The sequence below is a fragment of the Tripterygium wilfordii genome, chromosome 19, assembly GCF_013401445.1.
Source record: "Tripterygium wilfordii isolate XIE 37 chromosome 19, ASM1340144v1, whole genome shotgun sequence".
Classification (NCBI taxonomy): domain Eukaryota; kingdom Viridiplantae; phylum Streptophyta; class Magnoliopsida; order Celastrales; family Celastraceae; genus Tripterygium; species Tripterygium wilfordii.
In genome coordinates, this window is record NC_052250.1 from 1,708,714 (window position 1) to 1,727,970 (window position 19,257).

Consider the following 19,257-nt stretch of genomic DNA (forward strand, 5'->3'; position numbering starts at 1 on the left):
ATTCTTCATATATTAAATATATATTTTTTGGATACCTACCTCATCAATATCCTAAGATATATTTTCGTTCTTCCTTTTTTAGTAGTGAATAACACATGTTTTATTTGCAAGTAACTTTAGAATGATAAGTATAATTTTTCTTTTCAAAAATATTAGGTATTCAATATATCTATTTATGTAAAAATAAAATAAAATGTAAACCATTGTATCTTAATATGCGGCATTTTACGTACTATAATGTGACTTGTAGTCTCATATTGGATTCACATAATCTAATTGAATGGTATATAAGTAAAGGTTCAGCTCTTCTCACATAAATAATGCATTTTACAAGCTTAAGTACTTCGAACAAGAGAATGAATTTGTTTAAGCCTTTGATCCAGAGGATGAAGAATATCACCCTAATTGTACTTGGACTAAGGATTTAAAAAAAAAAAAAATTTGTCAAACTGAACCGATCGTAAAACTAATCGATTGGTCAGTTATTATCAAATATATATTAGTGATGATCGACTGAAAAAACGACCATAATCGACCAATTGGTTGGTTAAATTTATGTCAAAAAATTGGAAAAAAAAATCCGACCAAAACTGACTATGAACACTCTTTAACTTGGACCATTTCTTCTAACATATAAGAGCTACGGACAAAACCACAAAGAAGCTTTTGCAAGTAAACGGATTCCCATGTTATTATTTTTTCAATGACTTTGAATGGGTCTTCTAGAGCGTGGACTATGACCACTACTATATGTTTTTTTTTTCCTTCTAAATTGAGGACTATGAACAATGAATGGAGATGACGACCAATAGTACTTGTTTATGTCTTGAAAAGAGATTTCAATGATTAAACATACAAAGTTAGTATTCAAACTATAACAAACACAATCAAATGGATTCCTTCCCATTTATTGTTCATTTCTCTTACTTAATAAAAAAAAATAAAAAGATTCATCGACTAGATTATTATTTACATGATTTAATTATTTCAACATTCAGATGCCATTCTTGTGTAAAATCTCTTCTTTTTTTTGTATCATTTAAATTTTATCAATATAATAACTTTTGTTATTATTACTAACTCTTGAAATTAAATTCAATAGTTTATAAAGAAAATTATTATTACTAATTTCTTTTAACAAGGAAGCCATACGATACATGACCACATTAGATCCATACATAATAAATATCGGAGATATAAGTTCCCTCATCTCACCAACAAGAGTTGGCTCGGTTGACAATTGATTGGGTTACACAAATGTGTGTCAAAGGTTCGATTCCAACCACAAGCGTAATTCTCTGTGTTATTTAAAAAAAAAAGGTTCCCTCATCTCATATGCACTAGACAATTACATAACCTTTTATCATGGAGATTGTTTTATAAACTATTTTTGTTTTTATTATGCTCTATTGAAAATTAAAAAAATGGGCCTGGTTTAGACTAAAACTATCATCTAAGTGGTTTAATTATTGGAGATTGTTTTATAAACTATTTTTGTTTTTATTGTGCTCTATTGAAAATTAAAAAAATGGGCCTGGTTTAGACTAAAACTATCATCTAAGTGGTTTAATTATTTCAATATTCTGATGTCATTCTTGCCTAAAATCCCTTTTTATTATTATTTAAATTTAGTTATTATTACTATTTTTTTTAATAAAGAGCCCATACGACACACTATCACATTGAATCCCTTCCTACATGATAAATCTCGGAGATATAAGTACCCTCATCTCATATAAAGAATTTTTTAATTTTTTATTGTGCTCTACTGAAAAAAGGTAGATTGAAAATTAAAATGGGCCGGGCGAGTAGGTAAAACATGACCCACTGGGCTTGTATTCTTAGAAAGCCCATTTGATGTTGTCGAGGGCCCTTTCCTTGTTCATTGAGGACCGGAAAGGGCCCGTTAGATTGCAGGTCCATTTGATTCGTAGCGTGTCGCACGCAGTGAACATCGCTAGAAGGACGAAGACTAGTTTCAAAAGCACGTTACGAACAATTTTCTCTCAATCAGAGTTTGCATAAGCTTTAGGGCAAAGAATATTATCTTTCGCTCTCACAGTCTCTGAGATTTTGCAGGGATAGACAGATATGGCGGAACCTATGGACCTCCTCCGTGCCAATCTGTCTCGAGTTCGGATCCCCGAGCCTACCAATCGCATCTACAAGCAGGAATGCTGCGTCTCTTTCGAATCTCCGGTAATTTTGTTTTCCTTTTCGTTTTCTGTTTGGTTGCCGAGAAGTTGATTGAAAATGGAGAAAGCGATGCAAAACCAGAACGCCTAATTAGATGACGTTTTGGCGCACACTCTTTTTTCTTACTAAAGACTAGTTGCTACTCTACTGAAGCTGTGTTTGCGTTGCATTTTTTCGGTGTTTTGATGCTGTTTTCTAAGCTTGGTTACTGTATAGTTATCAAGAAAGCGAAGGAAAAGTAAGCTGATTAGAACACTAGAACTCGGCTTAGTGAAAACTTCAATCAATAATAGTGAAGCTACATGGTCGATGTAATTGGAGTATTTTTTTTTGGTGAGTGCAACAACAATTTTTTGAATGAATTCTAATTCGTGTCTTAATGCTGTTGTTTGAACTATTTTTTTTTTATTATCTTCTATTTTGGTGGTTAGAGGAGTGGAGGAAAATACAGGTAGCATTTCTTCCCTGCTCTCAAGGAAATGGAATTCTTAGTATTTTCTTGAACTTTCATATTGTTAAATATTTATGGAGCTTCTTTTAGCAATTAGGTTTTTGATTTGAATATTTTTAGCTTTTATATAATTGCTGATGGTATGTAGGAATCCCCTCTCCCAAACTTATTAGTCAATTGCAGGAGAGGAAATCAATGTGCTATAAGTAGATTTTTAACTGGAAATCAATGTGTGGCTATAAGTAGATTGTTAAGTGTTAACCTTTCCTATTCCTGTTGAAGCTACGTTTTTATTTTCCAAGTGTATTGTGTTTTTCTTCTGTCTAAGGTTTTCTTCTTTTCCTTGTATGTTTTGGTTAGTGTGTAAAAATGTGATAGAGGAAAGAAGCAACTAGCAAGTAGGGCTAAGATTTATGAGGCAAGTTCCCTCAACCCCACTGGGCATCGTAAAGGCTAGCTTATTATGTGATATGAGTGACAAGTAATGAGTTGGACATAATATCTGTTTTGAATTTTATTAGTTTCCATTGACTTTGAATTTCTGATCATTGGCCATCTTATAATTATAAAATGTTAGGGTGCATTTTTCATTTGAAGTTCAGGTTCTTGGTGATTGTAGACTTGTAGTTGTTGGTGATGCCCGTGATATAGCACTACTTTATATTATCTTTTTTCCATCTCCTTGTGATGACCCTACTGTATTATTGAGTTAAATTGAAGTTTTCTGTTATCGTAGGATCCAATTATGAAGAAATTTGAATTTAATTTGTTACCTGGTGTTTGTAGTAGAGATAAAAAAAATCTTGTTCAATGTTATAGACCTCATATCTTGTTGCTGGTTATCCCTCTGCTGTAACTGGATGGTACCTCCTTAGTGCTTATATAATGTTTTGTTATTTTGTTGCTTTATAAATTTTGTTGAACTTTTAGCTGTTTTATTGAGAATTTAATGGCTATTTGATTTTTGTGTGCTGTTGTCATTTTCTCAGAGATCTGAAGGTGGGTTGTTCATCGACATGAATACATTTCTTGCTTTTGGGAAGGATTACGTGAGTTGGAACTATGAGAAGACTGGAAATCCTGTTTATTTGCATATAAAGCAAACAAAAAAGCTGGTTCCGGAAGATAGGCCCTTGAAGAAACCAACTCTTTTGGCTATAGGTATATAAAGTCGATAACCTTTATACCTGTGTTTTAGTGAAGCTTTATGGTACTGGCATCATAAGTCTTTCTATGAGATGCATTCTAGGTTTTTGGTATTCACATGTTTCCTTTTGTTGAAGTGGATGATTTACAACTTTAATACCAACTATGAGTGATTTTTTCATTTTTGGATCCTACCCTATGAAGGGCAGATCTATATTAGTGTCTATAATTTATTTCTTCTGTGTAATACTAATCGATAGGGCCGTATTGGTAAGACCTCACTAGTCACTACTCAATAATCTAGCCAACTGAACCAAAGAACTACTGAAAACATTCGTACTTGGTTACTTACTCCAGCTGAACTAACCATTATCTTCCTTTTTGGAGTTCAACATCCTGTATATTAGAGATTGGAGTTAGTCAATGTGGGTGCAGAAAAAAGCTACAATTTTATTGTCAACATAGGACAAAATATAGATTAAAAGAGCTCTCAAATTACGAAATGTTACATAAACGCCTTCTGACGTGATGTTGGAAATATATAGGCCACCATCTTAGTATGACTAAATCTGGAATGGAAGTAAAGGAGAATGATGCAGTCAAATGGAAGAGGACACCTGTAAAGGTATTATTTCTTTGTATGGCATTAGGTGCCGTGCCTGGCATTAAGCAGGTGATTGCCTAAGTAAGGATGTGAGACACCAGTTTCTTAATAGATTCATTGATCAATGAATCACAAACTAGTGAGAATCCTTTGTCGAATTGGAATTACATTGTAACTCTTTATTCATACCGGATAGAAACCTTTGAAATATCACTTTTGTTCCACTTGAATTTCATATTCGTGTATCCTTTTAAGTGCTGAAGAGAACTAGAAATTCGGGAATTTCTTGTGTAGATAGACGTGAGCAAAGTGAGATATCCCTCTTATGGATAATTAAACATGCAGTGCATCATGAAGCCACCACACCTTAGGGTCTCGGCTTTGAATACCTCAGCTTGCCTCACCTAAGGAACTCAGCAACAGCCTGACTTGCCTCAGACAGCATTGTGTGAGAAACAACAATTAGACCATTTTCCCATGAAGTTGACAATAACTCGTTTTTATTGTCTATATCCCTTGCTCGTTAATCAAGCTTTTTCTCAGTTTTGGCGCTCCTGTAATAGAGATGCATATTTTAATCTACACAGACTGTTTGCAGGTGTGGATGGGGGGTTCGATAACAATGAGACCGAGTATGATGAAGCTCACAACATAGTCATACTTCCTGATTATGTGAAACTTCCATTTCCATCTGTGGAGTTGCCAGAGAAGGTGCTTGTTATTTGCCATTAATTTTATTTTTAGATTGTGAATGTGAGAGAAAAATTCTATTCCATTTCTTGCATGAAAAGAGACTCATTGACACTTTTTGTGAAAAACTGCAGGTAAGACTAGCAGTTGATGCTATATTAATGGCTGAAGGGGCTGAGCGGAAAGAGCAACTTGCTTCCTGGACAGCTGACAAGAAACATGTTAGTTCATTTGCAATGAACTTGCAGCAGATCGATAATGGTGTTACCGTACCACCCTCTGGATGGCAATGCATCAAGTGTGACAAAAAAGATAATCTCTGGCTGAATCTTACTGATGGAATGATTCTTTGTGGAAGAAAAAATTGGGATGGAACTGGTGGAAACAACCATGCCATTGAACATTACAAGGAAACAGGTTACCCTCTTGCTGTAAAGCTTGGGACAATAACTGCTGATCTGGAGGCAGCAGGTAATACCACCTTGCATTTTGAAACCATATAAATGGTTTCAAGTCATAATCTTCATAGTTGTTTTGCTTTCCTATACTTACATTTTCATCCATGCACTTTGTCTTTGCGGATATGCTTGTATATGTTTTGAGAAGTTATCATGGCTAACGTATTGTGGCAGCTCAGATGTTTTCTCTTATCCGGAGGATGAAAGCGTTTTGGACCCTCTCTTAGCACAACATCTGGCCTTTTTTGGCATTGATTTTTCATCATTACAAAAGGTTAGCTATTCTTATTCAACTGTAAATGAGGCTCGGTAGTCTTTCAAAAATGGAACTTTTGTTGTCAAAGTAGTTGCGTCACACATTTTTGTTAAACATTATATTGGAACTATGTTTCTGACTGATTGATAGAAGAACTTGTTTTGGTCCCGAAGAGTTGAACTTTGTGTCTTCATCTCATCATTCCTACATTTGGTACAACTCTTTCCTTAAGACCAGTGGGGAAACATCAGAAAATATATTATTCAAGATCATAAGTACGCATTCGAAAACTAATTTTGGATACAAAAAGAACATGTGTTTTTCTTGTTTGAAAAATCATTTATGAGAGTGCTAGCGGCGAGTAGGGTCGAAGATATGGTGTTAGTAGATCTTTCCTGTTCTCGATTGAATGCTTAACAATTGACTTATCTTCTCCTAAGTTTAGAGCATTTCAGAATGTTTTTATCTTGTTTTAGCTTCTAATTATATGTGCAACACTTTAGGGATAGTTTGTCAGTGGTTGTATGCCGTCAAGTAGTAATACTTGGAATTTTAATTACTTTTATTTATAGAAGCGTCTATCCAAATACATATAGCGTGATAAAGAAAACCAAATAGAGCTGAAAAGATACAATGTACATACTGAGTACTTTCCTAAATATAAGTTGCATCGTTTGCTTGGGTTTATCCGCAAAATGATAGTTTTCTGTCTGTATATAACTGACATCAACCCTTTTATAACTTGCTAAACCACGAACTTAATGTTTTCTTAAGTAAATGAAGTTTGTACATACTTGAAATTGTCCGGTCTTTCAGATTCCTAAAGGTTAGTTGTCTGAACGATTTTTAAAAGTTTTGTATAGTTCTTGCAATTGCGGAATGCTACATTTTTTCTTAGGCAACTTTTTTTTTATTTTATGTAAATCACTCTCTAGGAGAGCATGCATTAAATCACTCTCTGGGAGACCTTACATTTTAGAGTGTCTGAATCTGCATGTTTTCGGATTTTAACAAATTTCTCATCATATTTTCTAGGTGGCAATAGTTTTTTTTTTTTTCTTTTGTGTTTAAGGTGGCCAGTTTAGATGTGACTTGATTTCTTGCTGACTCATTAACTTCCATATTGTTGCTGCTCGAACTAGTTCCTGGTGTGGGTTATCTATATTTTCATATGCATTGATATATGCCCATTGGGCTGTTGGCCTGTGCTTTGTAAATTTTGTGTTTTACAAGTTATGGCATGACAAGAATGATTCAAAATTTGAATTTGTCTGTCACAGACTGAATTAACAACTGCGGAAAGGGAACTTGACCAAAATACCAATTTCGATTGGAACCGAATTCAAGAAAGTGGACAGGAAGTTGAACCAATATTTGGACCAGGTTATACAGGACTTACCAATCTTGGAAACAGGTAGAAGGTCTTCGTTGAGCTCTGCTGTGTTATTGTATGCATAAAATGTTTTCTTTTCTCATTGTTTTCTTTTCTTGCAGCTGTTACTTAGCAGCAACCATGCAAGTTGTGTTCTCGACACATTCCTTCCGTTCACGGTCAGTAGTGTGCATCAGTTACACACTTTCAGTTTGGAGTTCTATATGCTTCTATATCCATATCTCAGATTTTTTTTTAAATACTCAGATACTATGTGAATCAAAGCTTGAAAAGAGCATTTGACCTTGCTCCAGCTGATCCAACTGTTGATTTGAATATGCAGTTGTAAGTCACTATCACGCCTTTCATGTTGGTTCCCCTAATCCTGATGTGTATGGTATATTAGTATGGAATTCGTATTAAGTCGTGAAGAATTTCCTGTGTTCTTTCCATTTACAATTTTGTCATGTTGGGCGATAAAGTATTAAGGATTTGAGAGCATTATTCTTCCCAGTTTTGTATGTCTTATATCTAAATATCATTTATTTGCAAATATTGTTTCTTCTTTGGCAGGACGAAGCTGGCACATGGTTTACTATCCGGTAGATACTCAGTTCCTGCATTGGAGGTTAGTCAATATAGCTAATTGCTTTCCTTTATGCCATGGTTTCTTTTCTCGGTTTTTTTTAATTTTTTTTTTTATGTTTTCCTCCTTCCTCCTTTTCCAGAAAGATGAGCATGCAAATTCTGGAACCTCAGTAACCGCTGTAAGTTTTTGCTAAACTTGTGCACATACTGAGCAAGTCTAGCTTGATCTTGAAGATTTCTAATCTGTAGTGTGTAAAATCTCTGATGAACGGTTTGATATGATTATCATACGACCATGAATCTTTTGTGTTGGCCTTGCATATGTGCTTTGTTCTTTTTAGGTCTCAGTAGATTTTTTTTATATGTTTCAATTCTTGCTCATATGAGCAACATGTTGCAACATTACTAGTTCAATTGTGCTATCAGTTATCTACGCATACAACCTTTTATTTTTAGCCTCTGGTCATGGAGTTTATTACTGATTTTTAATTTTTCTACTTCATGTCCACGATGTGAAAATACCAGAAACAGGAAGGAATTCCCCCTAGAATGTTCAAATCAGTTATTGCTGTAGGCCATCCTGAATTTTCTAGTGTGAGGCAACAGGTACATTCTCCATTTTATGCTTGTAATGTGACTAGGATGCTATTTTTGGCCATCACTTGTGATTTTCTTTCTTACAAGGACTTACAAGTGACTTTTGCAAGGAAGATGATTTCACATTTTTAATTACACATAGTAGAAATGTGTCACACCTGCTAGTAGTGAACTCTGGAGAAGGTGAAACATATTAATGTAGTTGAGCAATTGGAATTCTTCAGTGTGATTATAGACATTTAAGTAGAGTATGCAATATAGGCAATGTCACTGAGGCACAGTGATGCAAAGATGGCTATTGATTGGGCTGGGCATACGTAACGCATAGCCTATTTTTCCTGGCATAATCAAGTTGCATAAATTCTTGACATTAGCTTACGTGCAGGATGCTTTGGAATTCTTTTTGCATTTTCTTGATAATATTGAACGTGCTAATGGTGGAAACCCCGAAGTGGATCCCTCAAGGAGCTTCAAGTTTGGTATTGAAGACCGTATCTTATGCTCATCTGGGAAGGTTGCTTACAATAAAAGAATTGACTATATTCTTTCTCTAAATATTCCACTGCACGAAGCTACTAATAAAGGTATATTAAATTCTTCTTTCTCGTTTATTTGTTCTTTGTTGGGCTGCCTTGATTAACTAATTGATTGTTTGAGAATTCAGATGAACTTGCAGCTTTTCACAAACTGAAAGCAGAAAAGGTCTCAGAAGGGAAAGATCTGTAAGCTCAAATAGTTTGAATGTAATGCTTTTAGTCCTTTCCCAATTTAGACTTTTGCTCAGTTCTTCTAGTTGTAACAGATCAAATGATGAAATTGTACGTCCAAGAGTTCCTCTTGAAGCATGCCTTTCGAGCTTCTCAGCTCCTGAAGAGATACATGACTTTTACAGCACAGCCTTGAAGGCTAAGACAACGGCACTGAAGTAAGACTTGGGATATTTCTCTGGGCAAACACACAGATACTGGAAAAAAAAATGAAAATTCTTAGGCATGAATAAAGCTGCTGATGCAAAGTTGCATTTTCTTTTTTCAGGATGGCTGGTTTAACTTCATTCCCTGATTATTTGGTGTTGCATATGCGTAAATTTGTTATGGAGAAGGGTTGGGTGCCAAAAAAGCTTGGTATTTTTCCCTGCTGTCCATGATGTCCTTGCACATTGTTGTTTATGTCGTTACTTCTGTGCTTAACTATTATTGTGGTCTGTTGCCTTGTCCACTCAGATGTCTACGTAGATGTACCCGATATCATTGATATTAGTCACATGCTTAATTATTATTGTGGTCTGTTGCCTTGTCCATTCAGATGTCTACATAGATGTTCCCGATATCATTGATATTAGCCACATGCGTAGCAAGGGCCTTCAACCAGGAGAGGAGCTGTTACCTGAGGATGGTATGTGATGCATTTGTGCTTTTAAATTCCAATAATGGGGCATTCCTCCCCATCATCACCCAATTTTCATAGCCATTCCTTTCTTTGTGGTGTTTGCTTTTTCCTTGTTTGCATGTGCTTTATATGTTTTATCATAGAGCTCATTGTTTCATGGTTATATATCCTCCCCATGCCTCTCTCTCTCCCCCCCCCCCCCCCCCCCCTCCTCCTCTCTAGGGTACCGTTGGAGAATCTTTTCCCTTTCTTTTGTTTCCTTTGCATCTTGTTGCCTGCTTCCTTTGGTATCTGGTTTATTTAGTTTAGAGGTTAAGGGATTTCTCCATTCTGCCACTTATTGTGGATCTGAAGAGTAGCCAAACTTCTGATATAGGGAAGATGGAATGGGAATGGGCTGGTGTGACTCGGAAGCATTTGTGTTTAACTTATGATCTTTGCTCTTTTTTCACCTTCAGTCCTAGCTTAGTACTTTGTTTTCTTTTTTTGTTTATCATGTTTGGTTGCTGCCCTGTTTTATGGTGCCTTTTTGGTGGTATTATTCTTTTAAAATTGAAAACTGGATAACAGAGGAATTTGAATTTGAATTTGTTACGGATGTTATACAGTTCCTGGAGAAGAATCCAAATCAAATGAGCCTGTGGCGAATGAGGATATTGTCTCACAGCTTTTGTCCATGGGGTTTAATCACCTTCATTGTCAGAAAGCTGCCATATATACCTCAAATACTGGAGTTGAGGAGGCTATGAATTGGTTACTTTCCCACATGGATGACCCAGGTATTTAAGTTTGACCAAACTCACCTTACTTAATATCATCCTAATATTTCTGAATATTGCTGCAAACAGTGTTTCACTATATCTAATAAGGCGATTGATACCGAAGCTATTTTTCCTTCTAGATATTGATGTTCCTATTGAGGCAAAGGGCTCTGAAGCTTCCTCCCATGTTGATCAATCTAAAGTAGATACTTTGATCTCATTTGGTTTTCAAGAAGAAATAGCTCGAAAGGCATTGAAGGCATCGGTAAGATTACTTGCCTGTAAACTATTTTGAGGACAAGACAGGACACATAGCTATTGTATCCTATAAAATAATGGAAATTCTCAAACTGCTTTGTGACATATATGATCCATCATCTACAGGGTGGCGATGTAGAGAGAGCTACAGATTGGATATTTAACAACCCCGATGCTACTACTGTTTCTTCTGATATGGATGCTACAACATCAACAACTACACCTGCTTCAGTTGATAACACTTTACCTGATGGTGTAGGGAGTAAGTTTCTTGAACCGATTCATAAATCTTCTCACCAGTATATATGCTTATAAATCATTTTGTGCTAGGACTCCTTGGATAGAGCATTTTAGGTCTTTCTATAAAAATTCTTTTTGCTGTTTTCCTTCTTGCAAACTCTGTTTATGTAGCTAAAAGAGCAAAAATAATTTTAAAATTTTATTAGTGTATTCAGTATGAACTTATTCAGTAGGCATGCTTGGCCTTCGCGTAGTTCTACATACAATATGAAATTCCGAAACTCAATTTTGTCATTTTTTCCTCCAGTTATCCCTGCTTTTTTCTTTGATCAAGTTATGTTTTTTTTTTTTTTTTTGTTCCCTTTTATGATGTGGATCCTCTCAAAGGTAGTTGATGTAAGATTCGATCTAAGAGATGTAGGCCTCATCTTCACATTTTTAGCGATTTTTTTTGTATGTACCCCCATCGTTATTTTAGAAACTACATAAACATAGTATCATGACCGCTGAATTTTAGGTCTTGCTCCAGGCCCATGTCGTCAATATATTTTTTATGTTAGCGACTCCTTGAAACAGTTGAACTTTGACAACCATGCTTCTACATGTTTATTTTACTTTGACAAGTATCGCTAAGCTCGTGTGCCTCTGTGCAGGATACAAGCTTTTTGGAATAGTGAGCCACATTGGAACATCTACACAGTGTGGACACTATGTAGCTCACATTCGTAAAGATGGAAGGTGGGTCATTTTTAATGATAACAAGGTTGGGGCTTCAGTAAATCCTCCAAAGGACATGGGATATCTCTATTTCTTTGAGAGGCTTAACAGCTAGGACAGGCAACATAAAGGCACAGAATTGGAGTGAACTTACCCGATTTGCGTTAAGTCGGGCTACTGAACTGACAGGTAGGCTTTAAGCAATTGTTCGGCAATGTTTGAAGGTAACTTTGCTGTTGCTCCAAAATTTGTTCATGCATTAGGCAAGCGCAGTAAGCTTGTGACATTCCTTTTTCCCTAAGAACATGAATTAGGTGTTTTTAATCGCAAGATATTATCATTTGCATCATCTGTTAACATAGTGATCTTCCCATTCATTGAATTTTGTTTACTTCTACTGGCCAACCTGGCTAGTCTTGTACCTCCAATTAGCATTGGGATAGCCAAGTTGGTTATTGGACGAAGGCGTATGCCTGCGGGATTTCCATGGCTTGATCCCCAATGGGATCTATACCCATTCGGATTCGCGTCGGGGTTTGGCCCAATTTATCTGTCGTCGGGTTGTGCATGCGGATTGTGTGGTCCGAGTTTAGGCTCAACTTGAATGTTCAAAATAGTCGAGCCCGGTGATGTCGTTCTCGATAACCAAAAAAAAGGGTTGTGGAAGCTAGAAACTCATCTTTTCTTAACCAGTTTTAAAATTTTGATTTAACAATATTAACGTTCGAACTTGGATTACAGCAAAGTCCATAATTTGCATCAAAATTTAGGTACTTCACCGAAAAAACTTTAATACATGAAATATTGGGAAATGATATAAAACGAATCCATATTGTTGCCCTCTTTATTATTATGTATAACATGAATGTATAAATTTCGTTCTCATACCCTCCTCTGTCCTCGCTCCAACGCCCGCAAGGGCCGCAACAGGAAAGAACTTCATTAAGAAGGAAGCAAATAACATTCTGCAAGGTAGATCTCCTGCAGGATAGACGGAACATTGTTCAACACTCTGACCTCACTATCAGACATGCGACCCAACGAGGCTAAGCGATCAGCTATCTTATTAGTCTATATTGTAGGGAGGGAGTGATTTTCATGATTTTTAATAGTGTATTTGGATTGAGAGATTTAGAGGGGAGGGAAGAGAAGGGAAAGAGAGTTTCTTTCCAATTTCTTTGTTTGGATAGTTTATAAAAAATTGAGGGGAGGGATTTGAGGGGATTTGGGAGGAAGATTTCTTTAAATTTTTGTCAAAATTCTTTCCTCCTAATATGGAGTCATTTTGGAGGGAAGATATTACTAATTAAGTTACTTATAAGTTTAAAATCTATTTTACCTTTGGACATAACACTTAAACATAAAAAATAAGGATAAACTAGTAAATTAAATTACTTTTCCTTCTTTTCTTTTTTTATCTATCCAAACATGAGAGAGGGAAATGTATTTTCCCTTCCATTCTCTTCCCTTCTCTTCTTTCCCTTTCCCTTCCCTTCCCCCCAAATCCCTCAATCCAAACACACTCTAAAGTCAAAATAATCTGAGAAAATTAATTGTTGGTGGAAGAAGCTGATTGTCCGGGGAGATTAATTGTTTGGGAGATCAAGGAATCTGGAGTTTGGAACTTGGTGATGAAATGACAGGAGAGCCTCCCGTTCTTCTACATGAGAGAAAATTATGGTCGGGATTGCTCTGGTGGCTATACAGTCGGAGGATGGGATGTTCTGTATTTAGTCATTGGCAGAAATATACTAGAATGCAACTCCAGGAGAAGCAGGTTGGAGTTGTGCTTAAACTTCTCACCTCAATTCGACCGTCCTCGATATTCCGGTCAGTCTTCTCACTTGTGTTCCCTTGGTGGCCAACCCCGGTTCCTTTGCTTCATCAAGAGGTAGCAATCTAGGGTTCCAATTACTTCTGACTAGTACTACTGCTATTATGATACGAGCCAATTAGTAAACAATGCTAAATATCATACAGAAGTCTCACAAGCCGTTAGAATGTCGACAAAGTTCTCAAAGTAAAAGCAATTAAACACGGAACGATCATCGTTTTCATTTTTATTCCAGACCCCATTCATCTTTCTTACAATCTGTATTTTAAACAAAAATTCGATCCTTATTAGACAGCATCTTTTCCATCGGCCGTTAAGAAAGGGAAAAGGAGCTCCTCTCTTATCATCATCATCTCTTCCAATTTACTTTTGGAAATTGCGAGTATAGCAAATTGTCAAATCAAATCAGGCCAGAAAAAAGGTACACCAGTTGCTAATGAATTGCTACTAACTAAGTTGCTATTAAAAATCAAAATATTTATGAAGGAACCCAGATAGCTACCTTCTATGGGGCCATGAGTCCTTCAATGGTGTAACTTAGTGATTCTGCCCAGTCAACTTTAAAGAGCAACGTCTTCAATGTGCGCATAACATCATAGCCTGGATCAAGCCTCTGCTGCCAACCCTACAAGAGAGGAGTAAAAAGACCTCCAAATTTAAGAACATATCATAACTAATCCCATATTTGTTTAGCTGCCTTGTCTGGACGTTTATATTCGGAAATAATGGTAAATCTAAAAGGATGGTCATTGATGTAGTGTTAAAATTTCTCTATTGCCACTTAAACATCACCGGTTCCAACTGTGGAATAGCCTCTCCACATAAGACTGGACAGTGCACACATACCCAAAGCACCACAGTGCTGGAGGACATTTATGCACAGGGTATGTTCTTTTAAGTAAATTATGAATGTAAAATACATTCTACAGCAACAATGTCTTCCATTCCTTTACTGTGCGTTGCACTCTTAACAGTTTTTTGTTCAAGGTCTTCAAATTGAATTTACTTAAATGAGCGAAAAAAAAAATGTAATCATAGTTTGATCCCTTTATACATGCTCGTCTGGAATAATAAGATGATACTGATCCTCCACAACTGCTTGAATTGAACTCTTGTTAAAATTATTAATAAAGGTTTAAGAAGTTATTATTTAACTAAAATGAAGAATTCTCAAAGTAGAGAGAGCCACACAACAGTGTTGCTACCAGGACAGATCATCATGGTGTTTTCATAGCAAATTTTTTGCATTTATCTAGTTGAGAAAAATCAACACGTGACCAGGGGAATAAGTGGTGACTTTACAAATGATACTGAGAACAATCAAGACATTACCTCAAGAACCAAAGTAGTCACCATCACAGTGCAAACATTGCCATCAATATTGACTTTGTGACGTCTAACCTGCTCAAGCAATTGCTGGATGCATTCCGAGGGGCGTACAAGATTACCCTCTGTAGTGTCCCAGAAATTGAAAGATCTTTCTACTTCCTATAAACCAATGTAACATATGTTAACGATAAATAAATACATTTTAGGCTTTGTATTGACCAAGTAATATCAGGGAAGAGTAGTAAAAGAAAACAACTTATTAGTATAAAGGTAACACGTTAGTAGACCTAAATAGTAAACCAAAATAAGATGGGTATTCTACAGAAAACTAAAGGCAAATTCAGCTTTAGAATACAAAAAAGAAAAAAGAAAAAAAAGAAGCAAATGTTGGAGGCTCAAGTTACCAAAGGCTTGCAAATTATTGTAGCAAGAAAAAACTTCTATGGACGTCATAAAAGTAAGCCCCCATTTTAAAAAATAAAACAACACATTATCTCTCATGCAAAAAAGAATAACATTAAAAAAGAAATTACCTCAATGAAAGCCTTTGGATTCGGACAATTTTGATGCTCGGATAACCTAAGTGTGCACTCTGCCGCAGAGCGACCATCTCGCACGGCAACAGCCTTAAAGAACTCCAGTAAATTGGCTCGATCTCTCTTAGAAAGTTCAGCAGTCATGCCTACATCAAGGAATACGACATGAGGCCTTGATCCAAAGAGAGGTTTATGTGGTGGTTTGTTCTTAGTTTCTCGGACAAGAATATTCCCTGGATGCATGTCTGCGTGAATGAAATTATCTACCTGAAATGAGAGGGATGGTTGTAAAGATTGCATGCAATACTAATCGAATTAATTAATTTCTAGCAAATTCAATACATCAAGAAGACACATATCATGCTGCAGATTATAATTAACCATAATGAAAGGGAATCTCGTCTTCCCTATCCTCAAAAACAGAGAACATGCATAAAACTTAAGAACGCTCAATCATGATTCTTTTTCTTTTTTTTCCCTTCTGATGTGCTAGCTTGTTTCAAACTTGTGTAGCTCCTGATTTACTTTAAGGTAGCTGCAAAATGCATCTACTGGAAACATTGGTATTCATCACTCACACAATCATTCATGATGTGAATTTCCAACACGATAAAATATCAATCCTATAATTTGGCAAGGAATAAATATCTAAAGCAATTTGATAAGAGCCAGAAATTTGTAACTTTTGCAATAACTCAGCAAAACTAAATCATAAAGGATTAGGATAATAAGAGGTATGTACCAAAAGCATCTTCAAAAGTGCATGGCTCCCAATGCGAGCAAGGGAACTTTTAATCCGTTCATGGCCTTCAAGCTCATCAACGTAGTGCATAACATTTTTTCCATGCTCATAAGTTTCCACCAAGACAGCTGGGTGCACCAGGGGATATACAGGTTTTGGGAAGGAGACATCCTTCCAACTACGGAAATTATAAATAAAACGACTCAAGTGGGCAGCTTCTCTTGCAAGATCAACTTGAGACATCATGAAGACAGCAAATTGCTGTATGCTTTCATCCAATCTCAACCATTTCAATGTAGGGATGAAATTTGATACTTTTGCTACAAAATTGATTATAATAAAGTCCCTTCTGATTGCTTCACCCACACCAGAATGTCGAACCTTAACAGCAACTAGAATGGGCTTTATCTGCTGACCTGGATATCTGTACTTCAAAGTAGCGCGATGAACTTGAGCTACACTTCCAGATGCCACAGGTTCCTCTTCAAATTCTGAGAAAATCTCATGCAGCTTGCGACCAAATGCCTTCTCAACAGATTTTCTGGTAAAGGAAAAATCATGTGCTGGTGCACTAGTATGCAGTTTTGCGAGTTCACGACACAGATCTCTGGCGAAAAGATCTGGTCTTGTTGCAGCCCACTGACCCCATTTAATGAATGCGGGGCCTGCCTTTTCCAGTGTATGATGGACAATATGAAGCCAAGTTCTCCTAAACTGACCCCCTATAGGTTCTGCAAATGGAGCCATAGCTATGCATGGTGTAAACAACATTGCTAAATATATAGCTCGTAGAAGAATAAGTATACCATCAATAAGCGAGAACAAAAAAGTTGTCAGACAAGTCTGCCCATCTTGTGCTTGCATGTAAAGAGAATCCCTACTGGGCAAATATTCTGCTTCTGCCCACGTTTGTCCAGTCCGAGCAAACTCCCCTATTATGAATGCAAGAACACCAGGAGCTACTAGATTCGATCTCGTTAAAGCCAGACTCACTGCACAAGCAATCCTACCAATTGGTGGAAAAGTCTGACCCCCATAGGAACATAATTGAGAAAGCCTCTTCCAAGCAACATGGGCTTGCTGTTGAAGGGAATTACTCATTGAAAGTGCAGAGAAACTTCTATAACCACCATTTCTCTGTAAACTCCCATTCACTTTGTATAATAGAAATGGAGACTGTCCTCCACAAGTGATTCTATACCTTTGATATAATCTGCACAAGTTGTACGGGATCCCAACAGTAGAATATTTTCCATTATTATTAGCTTCAACATATCTAGGCCTCTTATTCCGCAGAAAATAATGTGCAACCCTCCTACTATTATGAGGGAACAAAAATCTGCATATAGCAACCATTTTTTCCGAATATTACACAGTATGAGTCAAATAAAACAAGTATACAATCACAAACAACAAATACATTATTCATAGCTAAGGTACGCACTGCTGGTGCAGATGCTAATAGATAAATGACTTTAAGCCAAACGTGTATCAGCTTCATCAATCCTTTTGTTTTAACTTTTGGTGCTCTATCATCAATATCAGGATTCAACATACCAAAAGGTATATTAGCTTTCTGAATTCACAAAATCATAAATTCTCAAGAACACTATAACAGTTCAACAGCGACAATCCTCGTGCAGTTCTCTTAAAATTCCTAGACTTTGCAAGAGAGGGAGAAAATAATTCTTCCTGAATAAAAATGGTTTTGAAATCCCAACAAAGATGTTTGAATCTAAATGAGAATTACAATTATAAATTTATAATTGATTGCCGAGAAAAACGAAGGGCAAATTCAACAAACTATACGATTTCAAAAAACTGAAATCCATAATCCGAATTTGAAGCTAAAAAAAAGCAAACATAGATTCGATTATAGAGTTGCAGAAATGATTTGTGACCTCGACATAGTGATGGCGTCGGTTTATGATCGTGCAGCTCGAAAATACAGAGGCGGCACTCGATAATTGCAAGCATCTTATTAAATGTTTCTCAAACGACGCCGTTGGCAACCGGCATCTGATATCTCAGCCATCGGCACCGTGACGAGCGGTGTTTGGTGGCGCATCTCAATAGAGAATACTGAGCGCGTGATTGGTGATTGTTCCTCTGTATTTACAGGTGTCCTCTCCTCTGTATAATTCTGTGTTCGGTCGCTGATCCCTGTCTCCTGATCCACGCTAAAATATTTGCCACAGAAAAATATAATAATAATAATAAAATATTTGGAGTTTAGAATTAATTTTTTTAAAAAAAATTATTTGGAGTTTAGTATTTACTTAGGGTTTGTCATAAATAGAGTTACTTTGAGGGTATGTTTGGACCGACGGATTTGAGAATTGGAAAATAATGAAAATGAGATTTCTCTAAATTTTTTTATTTGGATAGTTTAGAAAAAAATAATAAATATGAATTTGAAAAGAATTGAGAGAAGATTTGATCAAATTTTTGTCAGAATAGTTTCTCTCAAAATTGGGTCATTTGAAGCGAATTAGATGATTGAATTAATTTATCTATAAGTTAAATTCTATTTTACCATTGTATATATTTTATGATGGTTGAATCAAATAAGAGAAATAACAAATCATTCCCTTTTTCTTTTACGTATCCAAACATGAGATAGGTAAAAATATTTTACCTTGATGAGTTTCACTCCCCTTCATCAATCCAAAAATGTGTGTTCAAGAATCGATTTCAATGTAAAGCATGTTTTTCTACGATATTTCAAAAAAAACAAAAAAGTTATGGTAAAAACCCATAAATATTATTTTTAAGATTATTTTTACAATACACACTTGAAAAGTTTAAATTATGCGCACTCCATAAGTGTTTCTTAACAGATTCTCCATTTTATCTACTCGAACATCACTTTTTGAAAATTCAGACCATGCCTAGATAACAACAATTACATCTGTATCTCTATCATAAATCTCTACAACATTAAATATTACTTGTTTATATAAAAATTTAAAATGGTGTGCTTACACATTTTGGAAAGAGGATAGAATATATTATATTATTATATTATATTTTATATTTAGAGATTTTGAAGTTGATCTTCACACTAGAGAACCACTCTTACAAGTATCTATT

At 35.9% G+C, this 19,257-nt stretch overlaps 2 protein-coding genes across 4 annotated transcripts; one reads left to right on the forward strand and one right to left on the reverse strand.

Annotated features, from left to right (window-relative positions):
* The first annotated feature begins 1,954 nt into the window (after window positions 1-1,954).
* Window positions 1,955-12,098, forward strand: LOC119986206 (ubiquitin carboxyl-terminal hydrolase 14). The gene is made up of 20 exons (XM_038830769.1): window positions 1,955-2,199; window positions 3,637-3,808; window positions 4,996-5,108; window positions 5,222-5,558; window positions 5,725-5,819; window positions 7,082-7,215; window positions 7,296-7,352; window positions 7,441-7,518; window positions 7,747-7,801; window positions 7,902-7,940; window positions 8,287-8,367; window positions 8,744-8,942; window positions 9,023-9,080; window positions 9,161-9,283; window positions 9,394-9,482; window positions 9,664-9,753; window positions 10,356-10,526; window positions 10,649-10,773; window positions 10,893-11,028; window positions 11,660-12,098. The coding sequence occupies exons 1-20, from the start codon at window positions 2,092-2,094 to the stop codon at window positions 11,836-11,838; spliced, it is 2,439 nt and encodes an 812-aa protein (XP_038686697.1). The 5' UTR covers window positions 1,955-2,091; the 3' UTR covers window positions 11,839-12,098.
* A 1,169-nt stretch (window positions 12,099-13,267) lies between these two features.
* Window positions 13,268-18,329, reverse strand: LOC119985926 (probable serine/threonine-protein kinase abkC). Of its 3 annotated transcripts, none has more exons than XM_038830405.1 (6): window positions 18,066-18,329; window positions 16,165-17,503; window positions 15,420-15,689; window positions 14,890-15,045; window positions 14,060-14,182; window positions 13,268-13,653 (listed from the first exon to the last, which is right to left on the reverse strand). In XM_038830405.1, exons 1-5 carry the CDS (start codon window positions 18,071-18,073, stop codon window positions 14,063-14,065), a joined length of 1,893 nt encoding a protein of 630 aa, XP_038686333.1. In that variant the 5' UTR covers window positions 18,074-18,329; the 3' UTR covers window positions 13,268-13,653; window positions 14,060-14,062. The 3 variants fall into 3 exon arrangements, with proteins under 3 accessions (XP_038686333.1, XP_038686334.1, XP_038686332.1); XM_038830406.1 differs by lacking the exon at window positions 13,268-13,653 and adding an exon at window positions 13,699-13,923; XM_038830404.1 differs by lacking the exon at window positions 13,268-13,653 and having other exon boundaries at window positions 13,699-14,182.
* Between the last annotated feature and the right edge of the window lie 928 nt (window positions 18,330-19,257).